Raw genomic sequence first — 28,000 nt, forward strand, 5'->3', positions numbered from 1 at the left:
TACCTTTCCATTTCTATTTAAAATGAAGAACATCAGTGTTGCAGCGCTGGTGGATTAAAGCCCAGCAATGAATACCACGTGTATTTAGCAGTGATAATTCCTTAATATAACTATCTTTTCTTAAATGTTTTCCAGGTATCACTGTCCACTCAATCGTTTCACCAGTAACCCTAAATGAGTCCTTGATTAATTATTCATCAGAGCAAAAAGCTCATTAATATTTGATGGCGGGTGAAGGGTTAAACACGGATTGATACCTTTCAATAGCAACACTCTGGAGGACCGCCTGATCTATAATGGACATGAACGATCTGCAATTATTTTGCACCACTGTACCATTAGTCTTAATCGAGGAGTGAAGTGTAATGAACCTCAGGTTGTCGTGATGACGTGTTCCTAACATTTAAAGACATAAGGAATACACACATGATAAAATCTCAAGCACTTTATTAGGTTTGAACAGTATCTTGCTTAGAAAGGCCATCTGGCATTATATAATTATATATAATTTTGTCATATATATAATTATATATACATATATTCAAATGTTGAATAACAAAACACTAGAAACAAACATCGGCAAATTAAAAAATAGGATTTCCTTAAGACAATTATACCAAATTAAAAATGGCCAAAACAAAACATCTCTAATACATTTTTAAAATGGTCCCGATACAGTTCAATATACATCTTTTTTTTCTTAAAAAAAAAAAAAGAAAGGGGGAGAAGAAAATATAATAAGCAAGGCAGCAGACTGGAATGAAATATAAATAACCTTACATTATGTACAAAAGGGAGTGGGGCTGTGACCACTGGGAAAACATGGTCCAAGCACAAAGTGAGAGAAGGAAAGGGAGCCAGCAGTGAGTAGGAAAGGACAGGAGACATAAAAGGACATAAAAAGCTGGAAAGAAGAAGAGAAAAAGTTGGACTCTTATTTTCCTCAAGTCTGACGATTTAGAAATGGAAAGCTATTTTAATTTCTCAGGGGTATTCAAAACACTCCACTGGGGAAAATCTCTGAGATAAAGGGACGTGAAACAGGGACAACGCATAAGAGATGCAATTTAACTGTGGCAGGGAAAATGTATGAATTTTTGTTGAACATTTGAGTACCCACAATTGATTACTTGTCATGGATACCGTGTGTCATTGATATGGAATTATGAGGCCATTTAAATAAAATATGTATTTTAAAAAGAGGCCCCAAAATGTGTTCTAACTGCACAATTGAGAATTCTAGGTATTTGCGACTACAGGGAATGTGAAAGGAAGGATGACCAACCCCGTCTTTTTTTGGCCTTATTGATTTGTCATAGAGTTTTGTCATCAGAGTAAGGAAAACACTAAGGAGAGCTTTTAGGATGACAACAGATCCATCACAAATTATATGTAAAGTTTAGATTTTTTGACTACAAGTGAGGCACTTTTTTAAGTTCACCAGATTTGCAAAATAGTGGGTCTCGTGGGATGGCGCACTGTCATATTTTGCTGTCGAATTGAAAGTCACATAGATCCAAACACAAACAAAAAACCCACCGATAGATTAGCTAAACAAAAAGCATCCCCTCCTCTAATTAATGAAAGACCCAATATGTGACAAAGTTGATAAATGAAGAACCCAACGGCACCTGACTAATAGTGCGGGCACTTGTGATGCTTTGGAACAAAAACAGACCTGAAAAGGAAAATGACGATGCACATACAGCCAACATTTCAAAAAATATCTACTGTTATGTCCCTGCAGGGGCCTTACAGAAGGCTTTGAGACCTGAAAAAGGTTTTTATATATTTCAATATCAAGTCCAAATCATCATCCTAACCTTATCTCTCATTTGGTTCTGTAATCTTAAGGGGCTTTGCTTTTGGTGCAAATAGTGCATGAGTGTTCAAACAATCAACAATGATGCAAATCACCCTTCCTAAAGAAGATTCAGCATGTACTTTCAATGACGTTGTCCACCATCAATAAATTAGAACCGATTGAGCTCCTTCAGCTAAGAAAAGTCATTAAATCAGGGTTTGTTAGTTTGCTTTAGACCATTAGTGTATGGTTTTTCATAGTTAAAATCTACATTTAACAACATTGAAATAGCTTGGAAAATATTTTTTTAATATCATAGCAATAAAATCTGTTAAATCCAGGCAAGCCATGATATCGGAGTACTCTCCTTTGCTGGGGTTTTAAAACTCTAAATGTGAGTTTGCTCGATTTAAACAATCCAGCCGTCACTCATTTCCTGAGCAGACGGGAGATGACATTACATGACCTGAAGCCCCGCGGTTAAGCCACAACATTCATCACAACTGAGTGCATAGCCTCAATTGTGGCCTCATCTGAAAAGAAACCCACACCGTAATCCAAGTGTCCTCACAGGACAGCCATTCAAAATAAAATCCGAGCAAACATGGCATGGCACCACCACTATTTAAGTAACAAATGATCCATTTTTAAAAAGGAAAATGTTAGCAACAGCATTCAAATTAAAGAGACATTCTTCGGCATCAGTGTTCATTGTGGGGGGAAAAAAGGGAATTAAAAGTGTGACAGTACAGCGTAGTGATGTGAGGCTGATATAAAAGAAATACAAGAGTTCATTCAGGCAGAATCAAAATAAAACCCAGACAAAATGCTCAATACAATCTACAAGAAATACTGACGTGTGTCTGTAAACAACAAAAGAAATATGTTGGGTATATATGATCTGTTGATGATGCAATAATGGAGTGATTTGGCTTGTCAGCATGATCAACAGTGCTGCAGATACTGTAACAGACCTCCCCTTTAAAAACAAGGAGCCCAATTTCCTGTTAGAGCAGAGTGTTTGTAGCAGATCATTAAACAGAGAACTAGCTTTCGTATCGTGAATGTCTAAATATTGTAAGAGCTACTGGACTCTGCGAGGGAGTGAATGACTTTGGCACTCTGCAGATAGAAGACAGTGTCTTAAGCTGCAGCTCAAACAAACACACACACACAGATTCAAAAGAAAGAATGGCTCTTGGTATTCAGTGTGTGTGTTTTGTATGTCAACCTGAGTCTATGAGCTACCTCACTCCAATCGTGAGTGACCTTTGAACCTCTGAAGCTTTAAAGGGGAGGAATTTAAGTGGCCCGCTAGATGGAAACATATCTGTGTGAAGAATAATGGCTCTGTTTGTGTGTGTGTGTCTAGCAGTGAAACACAGACCAGGTTTAGTCTGTAAATGTTCAGGGTTCTGCTACAACACGTGTTGCTACAGCATGGCTCCGGACAAGCCAACAATGTTTTAAGTTTCTGTCCCTATAAAGTAAAAAAAAAATCCAAACATCATTACCATGACTCTGGATTTTTTGATTAGCCTCCAAAGCATTCGATTTATATTCATATATATTTATATATACCAATAAAATACATTACAGGTGCCACCCGAAAATGCAGCCAAACTCAAAACTGTGTCTGAAACCAAAGTAATAAGATGCAACACAGTAAGTATATGTACATATGAAGGGGGGGGAGGTGGGGGGATGGGAAGCAAATAAGGGGTTAAGGGCTGTATTAACAAGACCAATATTACAAAATATTCAAGAAGGCATCTCAGTTATTTTTCTGTCCCACTGCGCTGCCCTGTCCTCCGGGCCTCTGTTCCCTTTTCCTGCGGGCAGTTCCTCCCATCCACAGATCAACTTGTGAGGAGTCTTTTTAAAAACCTCCATCAGATGGGAAATTGCAGCTCTCTGCGTGGTCGTGTGTGCGTGTGTTCTGGTGCGTGCATATGCTTGTATGAAGTGTATGAGGACATCCATCCATGGCATGTCCCTACTTGAAGTTGGCGTAGTCAGAAAAGGCATCAATGTACTCCTGGACCACTTTGTAGCAGAACTCGTACTGCTCCTGCGGGTAGGTGGAGGAACAGTTATATCAGTTGGAAATTCTAATAAGGATAATACATTTGCGTTTAATAACAACATATGTTAACTCAATTGGAATAATATCCACCAAACCACCCATTACTAAAGCTGTCTGTGCTGGCAACTGGAAATCCGAAAAATTGCTCAAATAGTTTGTTTTGCTAATCCTACTTTACTTAGTCTTTAGGAACTGTACATTCTATGGTTTTTCCTTCAAATATAATTAGATTTTTAGAAAATATATAAATATTTGCATATACTGTATGAAGTCTTTCATTTTTCTTCATTTTCAAAAATCGTGACTGACTATTGATAAAAAGTAGGATTCTTCATGTGATGTCAAACTGTTAGATACTTGCACATAGTTTCTCCATATTAGATTTCAAGACTTTAGACCAATGAAAAGAAAGGTCGGGATCATTTCATACTAAATATAGTCTTGTGGGACAAATTGGGCTAATTAAAGCGTTTCATCTCATGTTGAACTATTCCTTTGTACTGTTTACAAAGCTTTAATGTCATAAATCCTTTTTTCAAACTGCTGACAAACACAGAAAAATGGTGAAACAAACACAGAGCAGTGGTAATAAATTATGCTTCTGGTTCCTTAATTCAATCTGTTGCCTTTTGAGAAAAAAAGGGGGCACCACACATTATATCAAACAACTAAAACAATGGAATAACCAAAAGTAGTTTCCCATGAAGGGCCCCTCACCAGTGTCTGCACCATGTGTGGTCTCTGCAGTCTGAGGCTCTTCACTGTCTGGAAAACATCCAGGATGCCCTCCGCCTTCACCCGCTCCAGGACTGTACTCAACGCACAGAAAGTCCCCGTCCGGCCAGCACCAGCACTGCGCACACACACACACGCACACACCAATGTAAACCTAAATATACACCCTGCAGTAAGCATGTTCAGAAATAACACACACAAAAGAGGCATTGTTGTGAGAGCACATGAGGAGCGTAGCAACATTTCTGGGAGCAGTTAAAATGTCACAAGGAAGAAGAGAACAATTCTCTCGAGCTGTTTTTTCCTGTGATATAATAGCTGCGACAATTTCCCCAGACACACACTCACACTCTATTGCCAGCAGCATTTCCGTTTGCAACAGTTACACAAAAAAAGATAGAAATCTACATCATCTTAAGGTCCAGTGTTTTGTTTCCCAATTTTTTTTACACTAGTGCACTAGTGTGTGTGTGTGTGTGTGTGTGTGTGTGTGTGTGTGTATCTATGTGTGTGTTTACCTGCAGTGGACAGTTATGGGGTGGTTGCCAGACTGCTGCTGCTGTTTCTGCACCGCAGCGATTATGTTGATCATTCCTTTACCGTCAGCGGGGATGCCCACCTCTGGCCAGCCGTGGAAATGGAACTGACGCACCGCTCGAGCCTTGTTCTCCTGTAAGAATAGACGAGTGAAAACAAATAAAAGATCAGCAGCTTTTTTTCCCCAGTAAGATCTGCGCAAAATTCATTCAGTCCTATGGGAACTTCTGGGATTTCCAATGCGTTTGCAAAAGTCCTTATTTTGTTTTGTTTTTTCGGCCTGGAATTTGACCCGACGTTCGCAAAAAAAAAGAAGATTATTTTTCTTTCTCACAGGAATTTAGCATTTAAGCTGACACCCTGTTGAATAAGCATCAGATAACAGGCTATTTCATCCATTCAATTGCTTGAATATTTTTGATATTAACATGGTAATTGTGTATTATAGCCGATCCAAACCTTAATTACATAAACGCTGTGTCTAGTTTGTGCTCAAGGTCCTTTTTCCATAACAATAAAGGGGAAAATCCTTCCACGTTAAATATTAAATTGCATTCTCAATGTAAGGTACACATCATCTCTGAAGCAAAACAAAACTGTGCAAAAAACAAGGCGTTATAGATTGCGTCAGTATCGTGGTAATCAGGGCTTTAGATACATAACATTAAAACATTTCTGCACTCTGTTAGAACCTGCTGTGAGTTTGTATTTGGACTCCCTCCTTACCCTGGTGTTGGTGACCAGGAGGTCCCGCACTGTGTAGCTCTCGCTCTCCTCCTCCCTTTTAATCTCGATGGAGATGTCCCCAAAGACAACCGCTCCATCGCTGGGCCAGTACTGAGCACATTTCTCCTGCACAAACCAAAACAGAGAGGGTCAACTCACCACACCTAAGGACATGGTAAGATGTCTTCAGCCCTACATTTTCAATTTTCAAGATGTATTAATATTAACGACTATTCAAATGACATTAACTATTAATTACAAGAGTAAAAAGTCTAATTTGCTTGCTAGAAAAAACTTCTAAACGCTCAATTTGAATTACTTTGTCCCTTTGTTGTTGTGTTGAACCATTGATACCCTCATATTTCACATTTTCTTTAAACTGATGACCCATTAATGCTCAGATTATTACTGTTACACAAGTCTGCTGTCTTCAAGACAGCATTGAGTAAATGATCTAATATCAATATTCTATTTCAGCCTGTTATTGACCTGATATCTAATACCGGGGCTTGTATCTACACACACAATAACACACACAACCACACACACCTGGCCTCTCTCCTCCAGCTCAGTGAGCATGACTATGGAGCAGCTCCTCCACTCCCAGATCATCCTCCAGAAGTCCTCCAAGGTGTGCTGCAGGGGGCCCTGGCTCGCTATGTAGGAGTCCTTCTGACGGTAGCCCTGTGATCACACGCAGGAAAAGTCAGGAAGCGATGTCCAGGGGGGGAAAGGAGGGAGTATATAAAAATAAAGGAAGGAGGAAGGCAGACTTTAAACACCAGATCGATCGCTTGTATTAATGAAATGATCTGAGCTTTTACACTTACGTCAATGAAAGAGGCATTCACGTAGTCGGTGTTCTCCTCTCCTCGCTTCACTGGGATTATCACCCTGTTGAATTCATCTGTTGGGAGCAAGGAGGAACTTTAATTGACACAAGCACTATACATCTGTAGTTTCATCTTGGCTTTCATCACTGCGTGTGGCCACAAACACATAAAACACTCACATGGAATGATCTGCAGGACTCTGTTCTTCTTCATGTTGGCCGGCAGGTTGCCTGTTCTCATCTTGTCATTCTGGATCTTGATTGATGTCAGCTTCTAGAGAGAAGAGATAACTTGAAGTCCCCCTCCAGATACATTTTATAGTACTCAGCTGCAGTGTTGGGTGTAACGCATTACAAAAGTAACGGAGTTACAGTAATGTATTAATTTTAGCTGTAATGCAGTAATATAACGCATTACTTCTGAAATTTGGGTAATATAATACCCGTTACAATTCTCAGTAATGCAGTTACAACACATTTTAACCTGAAATGATGTGGTGTTTCGTTTCTAAGAATTCACAAACTTCGCGAGACATTCCGACACCGGAGAAATAATTGTGCAGGTAGAACAGTAACTCAGTGAGCCTGTTTACTATTGGTGTAGAGGGCTGCAGAAACAGATTCACGATTGAGAGCTGCAGGCTCGGAAAAAAGAAAAGAAAAAGCCGAGCGCTCGCAGGCCAAAGAAACAGAAGGTGACTTTCTCTGGGTCTGCTGCTTGAACCCCGAGAAGTTCAGAGACTCGTGGCAGAGTGTTGAAGATATGCAGCCTCGGTCCTCTGTGGAATCACCGGCTTTTAGAAAGCTTGTCAGCCAAATCCCCATTAACACACCAATGACAAGGTGAGCTAACGCTGCCATAGAGACTTGTTCATAAACAGCAGGTTACAGGGCCGTGCAGAGGCTCCACTAACATGTTATTAATAACACACAGCGACGTCATGTTACCGGTATCACTTATTATTAAGCCCACTCAAATGGAGCATGAGTTTCATTTCAAACTATTTTCCTAATGTTCAGCATGTACTGCCAGATAGATAGATAGCTTTAATTCATGAGCTGCAATAAACTTTTAGCATTTAAAGCCATACTTTAGCGGTTACTTTGGCGAAAGTAACTCAAAGTAAAAGTAGTGTAACGCATTACAGTTCAGAGACAAAAAAATTCAATTTCTCAAATTTTAACTTAAATTTCAACACACTGAAGTTCTCAGCTTTTGCTGGTATTTCCATATTCGACAGCAATAACTTTTCAAGTTTGTGCCAGATGAATATCTGATTTTAGGGCAGTGTACAGACATCTCCACCCTCAGTGGTTAGGGGCTTGGCCCGGGAACTGGAAGGTCACAAGTTCAAGTCCTCGCAAGACCAAGTGCTATCGTGGTGTACCTGAGCAAGGCACCGTTCCCTACACTGCTACCCGGATGCCGTACATATGGCAGCCCACTGCTCCTAAACACTAGGATGGGTCAAATGCAGAATTCTCAAATTTCCCCACAGGGATTAATAAAAGTACATCTTTCTTCTTTTCTTTCAGTAAAATAATATAGAAACACTTTTGTCCGTGCAAAACTTTGCACAGATACTTGCGATTTAAGCTGGTGTAGACATGAAAACATTTCAGTTTTTAGTCAAAGAGACCTCTAATGCCTGGGAAATTTGCAGTTAAAATATTTAGTTTTCCTTCAACTGGTATGAAAACACCACACACACACACCTTGAATTCAGCCTCCAGACCACTGCAGCCAGCTCCAGGAGCGGGGGCGTAGAGTTTGGCCAGGTGGGACTCCAGAGAAGTCACCTCCAGCTCTGTGTCTCCGTACAGGTAGTGCTCTAACAACGCCTGGAAGATGAACACGTACTGCATCTGTGGGGCGGAGAGAAGATGTGATGAACAAGTGGGAATCAGGGCTCTGAAAACACTGCATCATGGGAGAGGCCGTGCGACTTACATCAGTCTGCACCATCTGACAGCGCTGGGCTCTGATCCTGGTGACGAAGCCGAACACATCCACCTTCCTCTCTGTGTTCATCATGTCCAACATTGCATCGATCACAATGAAGGTGCCTGTCCTCCCCACGCCCGCGCTGACACAGAAATATGACATGATGAGACAAAAAGACACAACTAAACAATGGGAAGTGAGAGTGTGAGCTGTGATGCACTCACCTACAGTGGACCACTATGGCCCCGGCATACTGAGGGTTATAATTCTTGACTTTCTTGAGGAACTTGAGCATGCCGATGGGGGTGAAGGGCACCCCGAAGTCTGGCCAGCTGGTGAAGTGGAACTGGGTGACGAGCCTCTGAGGCTTCTTCCCAGACACATCCCCGACCTGAGAAACAAATAAAACCAGGTCATAAACCGAGCCGCGAAGCAATGAGTGTCATCTAAACTTGAATGTATTTTTAGTCTGCAGCGTGGAATCAAAAGTAGTTTGTCGACCAGGCAACACCAGTGTTTCCTGTGTGTGTGTACAGGGTGAATACAGATTTAAACATTATATATCCTGGTACCCACATCAGGTATTACCTGCTGGATGCAGAACTTGCGGATGGTGTAGTCCACCAGGACCATTGTGTCCTCGACAGACACGCGGATGTTCCCGTATGTCCAACAGCCCTGGTCCGGCCAGTACTGGGCACACTTACACTGAAACACACAGAGAGAAAGAAAGAACATTTAGCAAATCAAACCTCAACTTATTCAGCAATGGGATAAAAATACAACTGAAGATTCAAATGAATAGCTAGGCTTTGTTCATGAGAGAATTAGTACAGTGAAGTAACCAAAGAGGTTAAAAAGAGACAGTATTTCTCAGGAGAATCCACAGACCTTGTTGTGAGCTAATTTATTAAAATAACTACTTTTTATTTCATGATGTTTCGAAAGAGACAATACTCCCCAAATGTTTTGGTTTGCCATCTAGATCCGTTGTATTAAAGAGAAAAGGCAGACATTTTCACGACCCATAGCTCCAGGACAAAAACAATCCAGATTGAGAAATAGTACTAAAAGGTCAGGCATAAAATATGGATTTGATTTTGGGTAATCTGTCCTTTATGGCAATTTATGTCTTGAAGACTAGGTATGATAGCCCTCACAAGGATTTCAGAATCAGTTTTATTACCAAGTAGGGTTACACCTTTGCTTTGGTATATTTGGTTTACAAGAGACACAGAAAGAAGAATACGAAACCGAAAAAAATAGTACAATTAAAAAATCTACGACCATTGCAACAAATGAAAAAATAAAGACAATATTTACACAAAATATAGTTATGTTGACTTGCATAGAGATTTACAAAGTGCACAGATTAACCTGCTTCACAGATTAAAAAATGTACTCAGCAAAAAAAGACACGTTAAACATTATCCACAGTTTTACATCCCAACTGTGGATGGTATACGCCATACAAGAATATATGGTTTCTTTAGAAGCTGTTGTATGATCATATAACACACACACATCACCCCTCCGGCTCCCCTACCTCTTTTCTCTCCTTTAGATTGGTCACCATGACGATGGTGGCTGTGTTCTGCTCCCAGATCATCCGCCAGTAGTCGTTCACCGTTTCCTCCTTCGGCCCTGAGAGGCGGAGGAGGATGCAGAAACTCAGAACACAAATAATTGTTCTAAAACTTAGGTCATTTTTTAATTATATAAACCACACCAACCAGTGAACGACAGAGTGACAGTCCTTACCTTGAGCTGCAATAAACTTATTCTTCTCTTGGTAACCCTGCGACAGAAAGAGGTCAAAAGGAGAGGTTAGGATGCGACTCAATATATATTTAGAGCAGAATTGACCCTTTGGTGGCAAAAAATGCTTGTACAAACATTTATGAAGGAGGCGTTGATGAAGTCAGAGTCCGGGACTCCCTCTAGAGACGAGAGATGCACCCTGGAGTGATCATCTGGGAGAGGGAGAAGCAGACGCAGTGAGAAAACGAAAATACAGAAAAGATGGAGCTTTGAGACAGCTGGACTTTTAATAACACAATGTTCCCATCCTGACAGCACACACACAAGTCAGTAAATCCTATTGTAATGATTGTCATCTGCCAACTGTACTGATAAATGCTTCTGGGAGCCTGCAATAGCAGATGCGATTTCAGTGAGTGCAGCTTTGTTAATGTCAGTCTGTGTCACGGTTTGTCGCTCACATGGCAGGATGTTGACGTATCTGTTCTTTTCTTTATTCTCTTCCTTGGAAGCAGCGTCGACTGATGCCTGGATGGGGCAGACTGGCAGTGCCTGAACAGAAAAATAAAAATACATTTAGATAACGGGGAGGAAGAGCAGACGGATGATATCAAACCTCTGTGTGACCCTGCACATCCGGGACTGCTGGCTGTATCTGTGAGTCTCATACAGATACATGTGTTTTGTGTGTTCTGCAGCAATAGGCTTATTATCTGAAACATGCAATACAGTGAGATCTAATATTTCGGTCTGATAACATCTTGGGGTCACCTTTACTTGCCGTTTATGCGTTCATTTATGCAAATTATTTTAACTTTTTAAGCATCGCTTTTGCTAATCATTCAAAAACAATTAATTGAAGTTATTATTTAAACTGTTTATCCATACGGTTGGGCTGACCTTTTCATTCGTTTATATAATGTATTATTATAATTATTTCAAAAGTGGATCTATTACTTTTGGTTAATTGACTTGATTGTAAATCCTCCTCTAGCTAATAGTTCTTATCATTAATCCATGTCTTTAAGTTTACTGTTTTAACTGCTCTGCTGCTAATTAAGTTTCTATACGATTAAATATGTGTTAAAGGTGAATATTAGGCTAATGTGTTATCAGAGGGTGTGTGTGTGTGTGTGTGTGTGTGTGTGTGTGTGTGTAGTTGCCGTACATTAAACTCCTCCCTGAAGAGCTTGTTGTCATCGGCCATGCGACGGTTCATTTCTTCCTCAAGTTTGTCGACATGAAGGGGCGGGTACTTCCTGTTTGTGCTGGGCGAGCGGGCCAATAGCGGGACACTCTGGAGTTCTGTGCCGTTGGGCAGGAAGGGAGGAGGCAGGAGAGGAGAGGGAAGGATTGGGAGGGGTTGGATGAGAGACAGGTGGAGATAAAGAGAGGGGGGGGGGATGCATTACATCAAGTTACTTCATCATGTCCAGTCTAAAGATGGCCACCAGAGGGCGGTGTGGTTCAACACTGTGAGGGAGCTAACAGCAGCTCTGATGGTTAGGTAATCACAGCGAGCAAAAGCTGATGACATGTTATCTTTAAGGAAGAAAATCAATCAAGTTATCAGAAACGAGTCAGAGTAGCAAGTTTGCTTAAATCGGCTGCACACATTTGCACATTCAACCCCAAACCAACCAATAAATGCTCAGTGACGAACATCTGCAGACACATACAAAGCACACACTAAGGCATGTGTACCTGTTTCATCTGATCTACCGTTTGTCAGTCTGAAGGAGTTCGAATGGCTTCCCGCCTGCTTGTACTTCTTAAACCTGTTGATCAACACACAACATATTAATACACACACACACACACACACACACACACACACACACACACACACACACACACACACACACACACACACACACACACACACACACACACACACACACACACACACACACACACACACACACACACACACACACACACACACACACACACACACACACACACACACACACACACACACACACACACACACACACACACACACACACACACACACACACACACACACACACACACACACACACACACACACACACACACACACACACACACACAGCTTTCAAGCCTCACAGCTGAATGCCAATCAGTCATTGCCATGGTAACAGGAGCACCTTAGGCCTTCGCTACAGGTCTCCAGCCTGAGTGCAGTCAGTGTGTAACATCATCCACCAACCTGAGCATGTAGAGGATGATGATGATGAAGATGATGACCAGCAGGGAGGACAGGGCCACCATGACGGCTATGATGGGCATGTCATCGGACTGGTTGTTATCTACAGTAGAGACGGAGAGAAGGAACAGGGAGAATAAATGGTTTGTACGATGCTTTTGGTTTGACACTGATGCCAAATTCTTCTGCCATTACCAAATGATTCTCTTATCACAGTATTCCACATACGAGTGGTTCATAACTGTTGATGTTTTTAGTTTACTAATGTGACATTTTAGCAAGAAGATACACATTATAAACAGAACAAACTAAATCATTTTAACACAATTTTACCGTTTTTGGAATCAAAAGTTCACTGAAGTCAGTTACTCAAGCAGCCAAGAAAGAGTCCAGCATATGAAACCACAGCAGAACAAGACACAACCTGTTCATTAGCGAACTTTAGGGTGAATTTTGTTACCAATTTATCAGAACAAAGCTTGCAGGTTCGACGCTTTCAGCTGTTATGCTAAGCTAGGCAAAAAGAGCTACGGCTTGTGGCTTTATATTTGATGTAACTTATAAAGCTCAGAAAAAAATTAAGAGACCACTCCAAATGTTTCTGAAATCTCAATCTCTACATGAACGGCAGCCATTCCAGTGTCTGTTGAACTCCAATACAGAGAAATGTTGTCAGTAGTTTTATCGAATAGAATACAAAGATATTTAACTCAAAGACATACCTATAGATAATAAGTCCACAGAAACTGATAACGCTGCAGTGGTCTCCATTTTTTTTCAGAGCTGTAGCTATGGTGACTTAATGGGTTACATTTTAAAAGTCATAGCCTACTTCATGCAGAAAATGCTGTTTTCATACCTATCAAATATCCAGATATCAGATTTAGGTTTTTTTTTACGTCATATTAATGTGAATATCTAATCTAATATTCCTTTGGGTCTTCATACAAACAAAATAAGAGATTTAAAAGCATCGTCCTGGAGGTTGAAACTGGGATATCTTCCACTATTTACTGACATTTTAGACACAAAATGAATAGTCGTATATTATTTATTCTTACTAATAAATCTACATATCATTTCTGCTACAAATAAATAGCTGTGAAGGCGATTCGAAGTCATTGCGTATATTGATACAAGTTACATTTACAACTTGGTTACATGTTAGAAAGCGAGTAAAGAAAACCAAGGCGATGTTATAAAGTGATCTTTGCCTCCTACAACCCCAGCTGCAGTTTCTCTTTCCACAGGGGTTGTCCATGTTAATATTTCATTAGTTTACTGAAGAAAAAGAAACACAGTTTAACTGGGGGGGTAACCCCCCCAGTTAAACTGGTTACGTAAGGTAGCAAAGATGACAGGAGACACAGGGCAGCGGTAAAAAAATTAAGTACTTAAATATATCGGATGTTTGCGGTGGATCCTGTGTGAATTATTCAGAGTGTAAATATTTCACACTTTCAGAAAGCATGTTGCTGACTGCTGAAAAGCACTGTGATCACAGAGGCTTAACACTACAAATTAAATATTACATGGACCGAGTTATCTATTCTTTGGGAAGCCTGCAGTAGATTACAATAGCTGACCGATTTCTATATGTTTCCACCATGCGTGCGAGTTGAAGATAATCCTATATTCTTCCTGGTGACCTTTCACTGCCGCAGTTAACACAAAAGACATGAGATTCAAACTGAACAACAACAGGAGTTTAGTACACACAAAAACTGGGCCCTGTTTGCGTGCTGATGCCTGGCCTATAAGACACGCGAGGCCACAACAAAAGAAGAGATATTTCTAGAAACGAGCACCGTGGTGCAGTGACAATGCAATGACAAAATCAGCTGTTCCACGGGCGGACTCAAAATTCAAGAAAGCTCTCAACGCTACACACAAAATGTGCTGCAAATAATGCATCATTCGACTTCGTGCTCCATGTGCACTTTCTGGGGGAAAGTAGTTTGGAACGCCGCCCAGTTTTGTTGCATTTTCAGGCAGAATTCCCAGGACTTTTCAGCGTTCACGCTCGGACAATGTGTACATTGAACAGAACAGGAGCGCAACAACAGGCGGTGGGTATCATGTGGAATTGACACAGCCTTGACAGATCTATGGCCATCCAGAACAGCTCTCCATACAAGGCAGCCAATGGGGGGACAATAGAGCTGTTACAATAACACCTAGGAAACCACAGGTGATTATGATATATAATGGACAGAGCATATTAACAGAGCTCATCTGTTGTTGAGTTGACTTCTACAGCTTTCCCTTATGTCTTTAAGAGAGAATTTATTCTGTATTTTTTGTTTTTTGAGGGACTCGTCTGACAATATGTATTTATTGTCTTTAAATGTTTAATTTTTAATGTTTATCTTTATTTTATTTACTATTTTTTAAGTAATTCTGCAATTCCTGTAGACCATCAAAATGCTGCTGTGACAAAATAATTTCACAACATGGGATGAATAAAATATTCATCTTTCTATGGATAGTTCCAGATTATTTTCAAATGCTGAATAAAGGACTGTAATAACAGTTATTCAAAGTAATATGTATAATTCCAATAATGAAGTTATAGCCCATTAATAATTGGCCAATAATACGAAGCCACAATGCTTAGACAACACAAGAAATACTAAGTAAGTTTCCAAAGTGGACAACATCTTAATATTTTATGGATTGCAACTTTAAAGGTTGAAAAAAATATATATTTTGAGTGAACAATAAAAGATGCGTCACTTGGTGAGGTCTGACGGATAGATAATTAAAAACAGACATATTTGCTCACATCTTAGCCTGAGGTGTGCATAAATTTAAGGTTGCAGTCTTACTTTTTGAAACCGTTATCTTATCAGTTTTAGCCACAAGAAGGTAATTATCGGTTATTGAATATCAAAAATGCATCCCATCATACCGAACCAACTGCCCGAACATACCTGCTGTTATTTTACTGGATAACAAAAAACGTCCTCCAAATCAATCTGTGACATTGGCTAGTGATTTGCGTATTTCTTTACAACATGTAATGAATAAATCATGCCAAAGGAAAGTTGTGGGTCATGTTTCACTAGTGACGGTCAGCATCCAGACATAAAGCTGCTAAAAAGGAGTTTATTATTCATCAAGAATGTCTTTTTGCTTCAGTGTTTGAATAACTTAGAATGTTAAAACCTAAACTCAACGGCAGCATTTCAGCACTATACATAGAAATCCTTCTTCAACAACTTTAAAATAACAGCTTTTGGCTTTTTGTGTCTGCCCCTCGAGTTTGGTCTGGTGGATCTCTGATTTATAAGGATGGCGGCTGAAATGCAGGTATGTCAAGTCCGGATATTTCCAGCGCTGCTACAATGGAGGCTAAAAGCAGGAAAGTGTCCAACTATCTAAAATATTAAAGGTTGACTCTTGACCAAAGAGCTCATCTGCCTGCTCTTCGAAGCTGCTGCTGCATGAATAACACACAGCTAGATGACACGCTTATGTTGTTCTCCAGCCCACCATCAATCTGTGATGTTTATATATCCCACTGAAGCCCTGTTTCCTCGTTGCTTCCCTTGCCCTTTAGAGTTCTTCTTCTTTAGTTAAGCCCTGTTCACACGTACAATGTGTCTCCAATGATGTGATGACAAGTGACGGCTCTAAATACATGCTTGAATGCTCCCAAAATGTGTTGAGATTTGTAGCTAAATTTAGAAGTGACACATAAGCACACATTAAATGACCTCGCAGGCATCTTTATAGTTTGCTCAAAGCAGGAAAAGCCTTCCTGATGCAGTTGTATACAGCTGATCTGCCAGTGACAAACAACAACCACTACAAGAACAGTCAACAAGCTTGTTTGTGTAGTTTTCTCCAGCTAAATTTAAGCAAACACACAAACAAACATCGTATCATGACACAATGCAGAAATACCTGGGTACAACATAACCCTGGTGATTCCCCTCACTTCTCTGAATGACTCAACAACTGAATTCAATGTGAGAATGGTAACTGTGTGATTGCAGTACCCACGCCATGGTAAGTGGGAGTATTTTTCCATTCAAGATAAAGATGAGTCACAGCATCTCTAATCACAACTCAACACGTCTTTTTGCTTCATGATGTTCTGGTCTATTGAAGCTTAAATTGGTGAATTAACGTCCATCTCTGTGTATATGAATTAACCCTGTATGACCTTGGAAAAGGTGGTGCATGATTTTAGTCCTCTTATAGGTGCTAGATGGTAATGGTTAGTGCGCAGGAGATATTGGTTGTAGATTTATCCCGACCTGGTTAGTTGAGATAATCCACAGACCTTGTTGTGAGTAGTTTCATGCAGGAAGTATTGTTGCCTCTCCGAAACTGCACCCGCCAACTGTATAACAAACATCTAGTCAAGGACAGGATGTTTGTTGTAACGACACAAGATGTAAGCTCCTCGTCAACTGAGGTGATACGTCGGCTTGCTCAGGTGAGTCTCTCATCCAGATGCACACTTTCCTCTGCGCAGTGATACGTTTGTGGGTGTAGTTTGGTAGGGAGAAAATAGTTCCTGCAGAAACCGCTCACAGCAAGGGCTGTGGATTATATTGAGCTACCAGGTTATGATTTCTGGGAAAAGATGGTGCTGTTTAGTCATTCAAATGTGTTTTTAAAGCACCACAAGCAAAGACCATCAAGGGGAGGCCGACGTCCCTGCAGTGGAAATATGAAATACTTTGAAGCTCAAACTAAAATATTCTAGATTAAAAAGGCAAAAGGATAAATATGTATTCCGTTTATTTTGGGGTAAGCTGTCCCAAAAAACAGCTTCAGGGCGGATTGTCCCTCCAGATAAGTCAAGAGTACATCATGTTCTCTCACATAAAATAAACTGAGCGCACTGAATAAACACTCACCATGTGGGGTGGTTTCTGAGGTGAACCCCATCCCGGGTTCTGTGGTGGTCTCCGGGCTCCAAATCGAATGCATCCTCCATGTCATAATCTGGAGTTGGGGTTTCTGGAGGAAAGGCTGTAGTCTCGTTGTCTCCCCCCGCCCCGGTGGGAGGAGGGGGAGGCACGGTGCTCGGCGGTGCTGTAGGAGCATCGGTTGGAGCCGCAGGTGAGGGGGCGGGGATCGGTAGCAGCCGCAAGGTGGCATTGGGACCCGGCCGTTGTACATCCTCCTCACCAGCTGGTGGGCCTGTGGTCGTTTCTTCTGTTGTTGTTTTTATTATTGTCGTCACCGGGATGACTGTGGGGGCGAGCGTTGTGGGTGGGCCTCTGGGGGCTTGTGGGGGTGTGACTGTGAAGTTGAGGGAGGGGGCGGCAGGGGGGTCTGTGGGTTTGGCAGTGATATTTGAAGGACCTGGAAATTATAATGAAGAAAAAAGAAGAACGTTTGAATGTCATTTCTTAATTCAATCCTTGCAATTGTGAGTAAAGAGATTTGAGATAAGTGGCTCTTACTTGTGATGGGGACATGATCCTGGGCTGAGGCCCCGAGGGCGAGAGCGAGCAGCAGGAGCAGGGGACACACACCCATTCTGCCCTACATGGGAGGATGCACAACAAAAGGGACAAGAGGGTCAAACAAGGAACAAATCTCATTAAATTCTAATACTGTCTGCAAGGACATGCTGTGTAGTTATGATAGAATCAGGATTTGTGTGTCGTTTAATCCCCTATGTACTTATTCAATTCATCAATCCTAATCTCAAATGTTCATTTTAGGAAGGTAATACTCCAACATTTGAAATGAAAATGAAATACTGATTTACCTGAAGAAGCGAAGTTGGCATCAATCACTCATTCGCACAGCGGGGTCCTAGAAGAAAAACAGGAGACGTTATTATTTTGTAAAACTAAAAAAACTAAATGTTTTTGCAAGATCAGTATCAAGAGGAGTAATGTAGGACAGCTTTATTTTGAGACAGACAGAATTACGAGGCCTTTGCAGACACTAAAAAGTGTAGTATGCCAAACATTTTCCCTACCAGTGTTATTAATATCAATATCATCTGAAAACTTCTAGAAGAATCATGCCATGCTCGTATGACCACAAGATGTTTCTATTTTTCTAAATGTTGTTGAACTCGTCAATGTATATATATTAGTTTTCAAGAATGTAAAGAAATAAACATTATATGTAGAGAAGTAGAATTAAAATAGGATAAACACTAAAACTGACAAACAAGAAAACAACCATCACTTGAACAAGTTAAATGATGGTCCATTTAGGGATATACGATGGCAAGTTGCCATGAAGAGCTTTATACATACATAGACCAATGCCTGTCATGTCTTACTGTTGGGATGAAAATGCTGCAAAGAAAAACAATCTCATTTCTCACACTGAATTCAACCCTATCCCCACCTCTTCTCTCCCTGCAACAAAGCCAACAGTGTTTCATCTTAAAAATGTGTTAATGTTTAATGTGAATCATTCATCACCAGGAGCATGACCAAAACAGAATAACTCTCACATCTGAATTCCTGCAGAAACAGTGAATCAGTGAATCAGCACTTAGGAAGCTCTTCACACACAGATCTACGGGATGAGTGAGTGGAGGAGAAAGCCTGAAGGCGGATGGGTGGTCGTCCTTTCTCATTTTCATTCTTCAGTGCAATAACAGAGGCCAACAAGGCTGTTGTCTCCATCACTGAACTGTGATAATCCCTCGACCTAATCCCACAGTCCTGCCCCTGGAATAATCCAGCCGTCTGCTGCTGTTTACAGCCACACTCCAGCACCGCAGCTCAACCGCACACAAACTGATGCTTCACATCAGGGATTATTGCATCAGTGGGCAGGGGATAAATTGGGCGCTAAAAGCTCTAATAGAGCCAGTTGCCAATCCTCTGGTGATTTGAACTAAGCTCATTCATTGCAGTACTTACACTCTGGTTTCAGCACTGTTTGGCAATGACTGCAGACTGAAATGGGGCAACTGATTTTGTCAATGAGGATGCTATTAACCTACAAATCCAATTGTTGTTTTCCCTCTCTCACTCTGTCACCATTTAACCAGCAGATACTGGCCAGCAAATGCAGGCTAAATGTCTGCTTACAAAAATCAATTCATGCTTACAGCAACAATAGAAAACAAACCCAGGACTTTTTAGACCTATTTTTGTACAGTTCTTTAAAAAGTTACCAATTACTTTTTGATTTGTTTATTTTAGCACACTTTTTAAAAAAGGGTAATGCGAGCAGCATATGCTTCTGTGCAATTTGAAAACATTGTTCTAAATTTGACAAAAGTGTCTCTGTTTACCTTAAAGCTTGCTAACTAAAGTGTAATGTCTATAGTGCTGCTGCAACTAGTGATTCTTTTCAACACTGATGTATTGTTTAGTCAATTTAATGTCAGAAAATGTTGAGAAATGTCTCCAAGTCATGTTTTGTCAGACTTGTCAGTTCAACATCATCACATACTTATGAATCCAGCAGATATTCACAAATGTCAAGCTTAGAAAAAAAGAAAATCCCTTAAAATAATAACCAAAACTGTTTCGGTCAATTCAAATAATTGTTGCAGTGCCAATCATGTCATTAACACGCCAAATACCAACAAAAAAACCCCCTCTTCAAACGCTTTGCCTTTTATTTAAACATAAATATGTTTAAGGGAACATGTTTACATTTTAAAACACATATATTTTAATTTTGCTAGTGAGTGTCAGTCTGAGATAACCCTTACCTCAACTACCGTTAACCTGCTCATCAAAAGAAGGGACTCTTTTGCGCAAATTAGCATTATATATAAAGGCCTGAGGAATATGTAGTTGACTAAAATGCGAAGTGACAGAATAAGGTAAGCACGATCACATCCACAAGCTTTTTCGTTTGATAACCTTTCCTTCATAAAGCATGACTCATTGTTTCTGCGTGCCATCCTGGGAGGCAGGATGACGTGTCGCTGTGTCGGTGTAAGTGATATAAGCCGGTGCTGTTGCTAGCCTTCACTTCACAGATGCTGCAGGAGCCTGAGAGCTTTTTATCTAGAGACTGAAGACCCCGAAGAACAACTCCCCGGAGACACGTCTTAATGTGTTTTGGGCCTCCTGAGAAGCAGCAGTTATCCAGAGTGTGTGTGTATGCATGTGTAAATGCATGCACTTCTTTTTGTAACAGACTTGTGTTGGTGGAGGACATCATTAATTTAAGAGTTACTCGGCAAGTGCTTGCATTTGAGCCACTTTTAAGTTTGGTGCCGTCAGTGCTCTCTATTAAAAGATACTCTTGGTGACAGTTGGTGTAACTCACACTAAAATAATGGAAGCTGCAGAAGACATCCCAAAGAAACCATTTCCAGTTATTTGGGTGGATGAGTACTTAGATTATTATAGAAGACAATGCAGTTCAAGTGAATCACTGTTGTTTCGAGTACTGATCAAAAGTAATAACCTTCCTAATGGGTTTTGCCGATTACTCAGTTTCGCTGTATACTTTTCTTAACGGACAATGCCTACTTTCAATTATCATGTTTTATAAAGTAGAAAGTACTTTTCATTAAGCCTGTTGTCTTCCATTTAAGCCTCCCATTAGACGTAGTGAAACAGTCAAGTAAAAACAGGAGAAAATATCTTTCCAATGGCTTCATCATGTAATTCCCTGCAGAGGAAACATGTACATGCCCATCTATTAGCGCACAAAATGACTTTAAATAAAAAAGGTAGTCATGCCGCTCATGCTCTCCTGACTTTGGGCTTGTGTTGTGCAACCATGTGAATATTTCTCAGACCAGGAAGAGCACATCGAGCAATCCACGGGGAGACGCTGCCCAACGGCAAAGTGCTAAACTGCAAAAGCTTTCTTAAGACTCTGACAAGCAACAAGCTATAAAAATCAATAGTTTGACTGCAGGGAATAAAAACACAACACAGAAATGTGCTTCCTTTAAGACGATAATCAAAATGACTATGGTTTCCTTATTTTTTATCACTCATGTTCTTTTAGTATTATTACTCTGACCTCCAGTATCCAAACCTACATTGAATTACTGATAAGTGCTAAGTGTAAAAAGTTGTCATATTGGCATCAATACATTCAATCCATGAAGCAATATTCCTTTCTGATTGCTGGCAGGTGTCCAGCACAACGATATAGCACAAGAACAACAACCACATTAAACATGAACGTTCCATTTAAAGTTAGAAAAGGTGCGCTTTACTTTTGTATAACCATAGCTAACATAGGAAGGCTAATCAGTCATGCTACATTTACAGTTAATTCTAGGAGGGAAATTAAGCTCAATATGGGTTGACCTGAATACAAAATGTGTACAACTGACTTAAATAAATAAATACGGACAAACATCTCAAAGGTTTAACATCCTGATGGTAATTAATGACATAAACAGATATTGTACAGTAGTAGTAGACATGGATGGTAAGTTAATATGGCGTAATGTTTACAACAACACATTGTTCTAGGCTCTTATCTTTTCATGTTATATGTTCTTGTTTATATTTGCACTGTGGACTGCCAGAAACCGTGTTCCAATTTTCTGTATGTATAACTCATGTGGAGATTTTGACTTTGTCTTTTCTTGAATTGAGAAACAGGCCTGTTTTTGTTTTTATGAGTTTAACATTTCATTTGTAGGAGAAACAAATAGTTTGTATCAGCTTAGTTTTAATATTGATACATAGGTTTATCAAGCTTTCTAGCTAATTGTGTGTCTGTGATTAAAAATCCATTTTACTGATTTCATTTCATCAAAATTGTCAATAAGGTATCGTTCCCCAGAGATGTTGTAACTTGTTTCTCAGCATCGCACAACAAAATAAACAATTGGATATACGTGGGGTTCAAATATGCCGTTATTGAAAAGGAATCTAAATCTGATAATGTAGTCTAATCTCATATGTAATCACGTAAAGCAACATATTGAACTTCACCACAACCACCGAGCAGAACCCAATGCTTTAATGTGCAAGTGGTGAACCCGACCAACCAATGAAGACAGTTTCTTCTCAGCCTGTGGCCGAATGCAGACCTCATACGAGTGCAATCACACGGTGCTGAAAAGGCTGGGCTGTTCCCATGCCATTTCATTCACACAGTGAAAGGAACACTTATAGGTAGAATATAAAGGAAGTCCAATTACATCTCCATGACAACCAAAGGCCAAGACGTTAGATCAATGCAAGGTAGTCATTTAATATGGAGAGTTCCCACTCAAGTCTGTGGATTTCACTGATGCTTTTGTATTTACCTGTGACCCGAGGTGAAGTAATAAGTATCTTTTCCGACTGCGCGGACATGAATTAATGAATAGCTCAAAACGAAGACAGATTGATCTCTCAGGGGAAGAAAATGCTTCATCCTGAGACCACAATCCTTAGCAGCTGTTTCCTCTGTTCATAATGTGTCGTTTTATCTAGATCGCAGAAAGCCAATGTAACCGTACTTCCACTGCAGGAAGCACTTTTTCTTAAAAATCAACACATCTTATTAATAATTCAGAGAGGATGCCTCCCCTAAGCAAATGAGTGAGCTGGAAAACCAACACACAAACCCTACAAGCCTTGCTGACATGACACCACCGGCGGTGGTCAAGGGGACTTCAGCATTCATGCAGAGAAATATTTCCCTCTGGCTTTCTACAAGGCATCCTGCTTCTCTAGCGGCTGCAGTGCTAGATAATGCTTGTCTGTCTGTCTCCATTCATGGCATATTAATACTGTTTCTATGTCTTGAGAAGGGAGGGGGCGTGGGGCAACAGGAATACTGTGAATGCTTCTCTTCACGGGGAGACTGAAGTAGGCCTAACCCAGGGCCACTAGGACTCCTGCTCCGAAACAGACCACAGATTATACGTCCCCGGTGCCACATACAACAGCCACAATCCTCTGGACTTCCCTTTCTGAGGGATACTGCTCCCCGCTGCTGTGGTTTGTGTTCCTGTTGGCTTCATTCATGGGCTGGTGAGTTGATGAAAAGACGGAGAGAAGCAGGGGATTACTATTCTGGCTACATCACAGAGGCGAGAGTGACCGCTGTGTCTGTTATTAAGCCCGTAATGATGATTTGGTTCCATCAGGCTGGAAGGATGAAGAAAACTCACTTGCTTCAGAGAGTGAAAGTGGTGAGTCAGTGAAGCCCTGCATCTGCTGCTCCGTTGTGGGGTTTCTCACGGAGCATGCCAGGGGCCTCTCAAGCGTTCCCACATTGGACACAGAGAGGATGTGGAGGCGCAAAGCATGGCCTCCCCACAAAAGCCACTGTGACCTTGAAGCGTGGTGTGGGGCCAAACGGGCATCTCAAGGGCCACGACAAAACCTCATTCACTCTCACTTCGGCTTTAAGAAACATTAACACAGAGACTGAGTTCTAGATCGGGCATGGAGATGAGGCTTGCCAACAAACCATTATTTTTTGTGGTACTGACCAGAGTGTTTTAGTGTCCATGTCAGATACCAAGTAGTTTATTAATGACACTTTTATTCTGGCAGTTTAAGACTTTGAGAGCTTAGTAGAGCTGCTGTTTACACCACACTCTCTGTCAAAACAAAGTTAAATAACTTGTACAAAAGCAACATCCAAAGGGGGTGTGAATATCCATAATAGTAGCATAACTAAACTACTATGAAGCTCTGATTTAGGGCTATACGTGTGAAGGAAATATGTGTAACTCTATTGAATGTCACGATAGCTGTGTTATATTAAAGTCTCTTTGCTTATTCGATTAAGAATGAATTATTCTCAGCATTCGTTTATTGCTATTTAAACATTGGACTATACAGAAAATGCACAAGTAAAAAAGGTTGCTCTTTTATTTTAATGCAGTTTAAAAATCAAACATTTCCTGAGGGCAGTGTGGCAGGCTGTTGAGGGTCTTTATCTAATTTATTGATATTATTGCCGATTTATTGATCAGTAAGAAGCAGTTGGCTGATGGGTATTTATTCCTTTATGCTTTAATAAACTGTCACGTATAACTGAGATTTGTTAATAAAAAATATGAAATGATGTAAGCAAAAGGCATATACAGTTTAGAAATATAGAAGAGTGATGCAGCACTATGAGGTCGATTAGGTTAGTTTTTGTGCCACAGTTGAGGGATTCATTTAGGTTCAGTAACAATGGGAACCCAAAGTCAAGATTCTCATATCAGAAGTGACCACCCAGTCCCTCCTCTTCCTCTGGATGATAAGAAGCCCGTCCAAGATGAAGAGACAATTATCTTAAACTTCACAGGAGTGTCGTGAGAACGCTTCTCCAAAATCTTCCACGCCCATCTTTAGCTGGTGCGTTCAAAGACTCTGTAGGATTGCAACACGCTCTTCGGACACTTTTCCCTTCCACAGCGGATCAAGGAAGGTCTTGGTGGCTCGAAGGCCGGTTCCAAGGACAGATCTACGGCTCTCTACTGGTTCTGAATCTGACCTGGATTTGACCTCGGCCTGTAAAGCGTTGTGCAACAAAGTTTTTCTCTGTGTGATTGAAAAACTGATTGAAAACCATGATGTGATTGAAAGTGTCATTTTGCTCACAACTCCTGCTTGTGTTTGAGCCACAGTCAGAAAGCCATTACTTAGTGCCATTATCCCACCTTATTGTGTCAGAAAGCAGTGGCCCACTAAAATAAACTCTATTAAAAGGCAAAAGCAGTGAGTTTAAAAGGACCTGGATCAGCGGTGAGCTTACAGGATCACAAGAACCTCACACATCTAAAATATTGAAAATCCCACCATGTCTTTGAAGTTTGCAGAAATTAAAGTATTATGAATATCAATCACAGTCACAGTAAACAAGAAACCTCAATCATCCCACATCAGGAGGATGTAAAACAAAGGTTTACTCAGTAGTTTGAAGGGATTACATAATTACTACTCCGCATCTGCATAGGGAAGAACAAAGCGGGGTGACTCTGGATTAAGTCGAGAGAATCGGTTGGAATTTTTTTTTTTTTTAGAAAAGGTGACTCGTCAAACAGGTTCATTTCCTGCATTGTGAAATAGATGTCAAGGAGGCCAAACGACATATAACAAGTGGTTGAAATCACGCTCCATAATGCTTCATAATCCTCTAAATGCAGCTGTGTTGATCCTGTTAGAGGCAGAATTACAGTGCTATTCCACAGTAAAATACGTCGGCCCACAGGTGGAAACAAAAATAATATGTCTCTACCGCCCCACCCAAAGCGCTAACTCACAATATTGTGTCAGCACTCGGAAATTGTGAAATTTCAAAATAGGAGATCATTTCGAAAATCCCAGCCATCGAAGCTATACTTCTTTTCAAGCTATTCTTATTTTTAGAAACTAGGCTGATCATGAAAATGTGGCGCGAGGATCACTCAGGCTCCTCTGCTAAAACTCTTTCCGGATCCAAAGACAGAAATAACTCCTTTCTCTTAAAATAGGCTGGAGAAGATATGGACAGAGCGAGCAAGATGATAACAGCTTTGCCTTTTTTCCCCCCTCTCAGTCCAACTTTCTTGAGCTGTGGCTGCTCGACAACCAGAGATGGTTCAACGGCATTCTGGGAAACGTGTCCAGGCCTGACAAGCAGAGGTCAAGGCAGGCCTGCTGGTGCACGGCGAGCGCCGTCATTGAGGTTTCGCAGGAGCTGCAGCTTGAGTTTTGCACTTGGATGGTCCAGAACATGACACGGCCACCTCGCTGAAGTGGAAAAGCGTGTTGTCGAAAGGCACAGAGACGAGGTCTGGTGGATATGTGCTGCAGCTCGGTGAATGGGTCCAGACGTGATGAGTCAAGCTCCAGGCAGACATAGCAATGCCTTTGTCAGAAATGTCAAGCCACGCTCTGCCATGCCTCCTTTAGATAGATGATGCTGTGACTTCCAAACTTTTTTCCCCCCAGATGCACATTTTAGTTAGTTGATATTTGGCTCAAATGGGCGGGTAGCTCAGTCCATAGGGACATGGCTTGGGAACCAAGTAGGGAGTGTGGACTGGTACCTGGAGAGATGCCAGTTTGCCTCCTGGACACTGCAGAAATGCCCTCGAGCAAGCCTACAGATCCTAACACCAGTCCCCAAGATTTACATAAAAGATCGCCCGCCTCTTCATACTAGAATGGGGTAAATACAGTCTTTATTTCACTGTGTGCAGTGCTGTGTGCATGTGTGACAGTTAAATGTTGATTAGGTTGCCAAAATCAAAGAGTAACTGTAAAACCTTCTTTTCCTAATTGTCATCATTTCCCAATGACAACCAATCCATTAAAACCATGTTAAAGCTAATTTATAAGAACTTACAGCCCAAGAAGTGAAATCTAAGTAATAGAAAAAACTCCCACAATATTGTAATGGTATGCTCGGTTACACCCAACATGCAGAAGGAGAGGAGAACATTAATCATTACAAAAAACTTCGGGAGAGGTTGTAAAGGAGCCTCTACAGAGGGAGAGAGACTCCATGTCAGAGTGCAGAAGAAGAAGAAACACAAAGCAGCCGCTGTGATTTGACAGAGCATACATGTTAATGTTAGGACGACCTAATTCCTGTTGTGAAGCCCCCCTCCTGCTCCCAAACCCACCCACCCTCTCTGAACGTGTAATAACAAAGCGTTTATCAATAAAGTGTACTTTCCAGTGAGGCAGGACAAACCTGGACCCCCTCTTTGTTCCACTGCCAGCGCAAACAGCATCCGTGTTGGCTCAACAAACCGAGTAACAGCCTCTGACTTCTTCTCAAATGTTGTCGCACTCATCTCCAAGCCCCCTTTTCTTGATAGAACCCCTTCGCCCCCAAAAAAAGAAAAAATCCCTCCCTGCCTCCGAGCTACTTCTGAAATGTTCAAGCGTTACAAAGAGGTTTACAAGTATTAAACACAGCCCTGCTGCTTACCCAAGCCCCAGGTTTATCCCCACTGTGATACAGGTATCATGTAATGTATCCTGTCAGGCTAAACTCGGGGGGACAAAGTGCTTGTTTGTGGGTGACACAATGTTACAGCTATAGGAAACATGCTGCTACAGCTACATTGTAACAAGTGTGATTCGGGCTTTTTGGAAAACATGAAAACTCACCACAACTCCTGTAGCGCCCAGTGGAAACCCGAGGAGGGGGTTAAAAAAAAAAAGCAAAGCCAAGTAGGAATGTATCCTTTCTTTCTCTTCCACGTTTTTTCAACCCCGGCCCCTGTCTCCACACCCCAGGAACCAGAGAGTGTGAGCGGGGTGGGGGGACCTGGGTGATAGCAGAGCACGATCTGGGACACACAGCCAACACTTCGCACTCAGTTTATCCGATAAATCCTCCAGGAAAGGACGGCAGCCCCACGAAAAAAGTCCTCGATTCGACCTAACTTCTCGTCCCTGCGGAGTGTTACTTTCTTGGCCTTCCTGGGTGTTGAATCCCACGGTTTATCCGCTGTATCCGGGCGCGTCGGCCGACTATTCTAGTCCGCCATGTTGTGTCTGTCTGCATAGGAAGAATGGGAAGCGAGC

At 41.1% G+C, this 28,000-nt stretch overlaps 1 protein-coding gene across 1 annotated transcript; it reads right to left on the reverse strand.

Annotated features, from left to right (window-relative positions):
- Positions 1-430: 430 nt before the first annotated feature.
- On the reverse strand, positions 431-27,996 carry ptpra (protein tyrosine phosphatase receptor type A). The gene is given in 23 exon segments (XM_063910851.1): positions 431-3,875; positions 4,608-4,743; positions 5,144-5,295; positions 5,889-6,014; positions 6,438-6,572; positions 6,719-6,795; positions 6,901-6,994; positions 8,437-8,586; positions 8,672-8,807; positions 8,890-9,056; positions 9,254-9,373; positions 10,212-10,309; positions 10,427-10,463; positions 10,562-10,638; positions 10,888-10,978; positions 11,595-11,731; positions 12,131-12,204; positions 12,621-12,720; positions 17,492-17,546; positions 17,548-17,942; positions 18,044-18,125; positions 18,355-18,401; positions 27,581-27,996. Coding segments are annotated over 22 exon segments (2,535 nt in total). The 5' UTR covers positions 18,376-18,401; positions 27,581-27,996; the 3' UTR covers positions 431-3,800.
- Between the last annotated feature and the right edge of the window lie 4 nt (positions 27,997-28,000).

This window comes from Eleginops maclovinus, chromosome 20 (genome assembly GCF_036324505.1).
Source record: "Eleginops maclovinus isolate JMC-PN-2008 ecotype Puerto Natales chromosome 20, JC_Emac_rtc_rv5, whole genome shotgun sequence".
Taxonomy (NCBI): domain Eukaryota; kingdom Metazoa; phylum Chordata; class Actinopteri; order Perciformes; family Eleginopidae; genus Eleginops; species Eleginops maclovinus.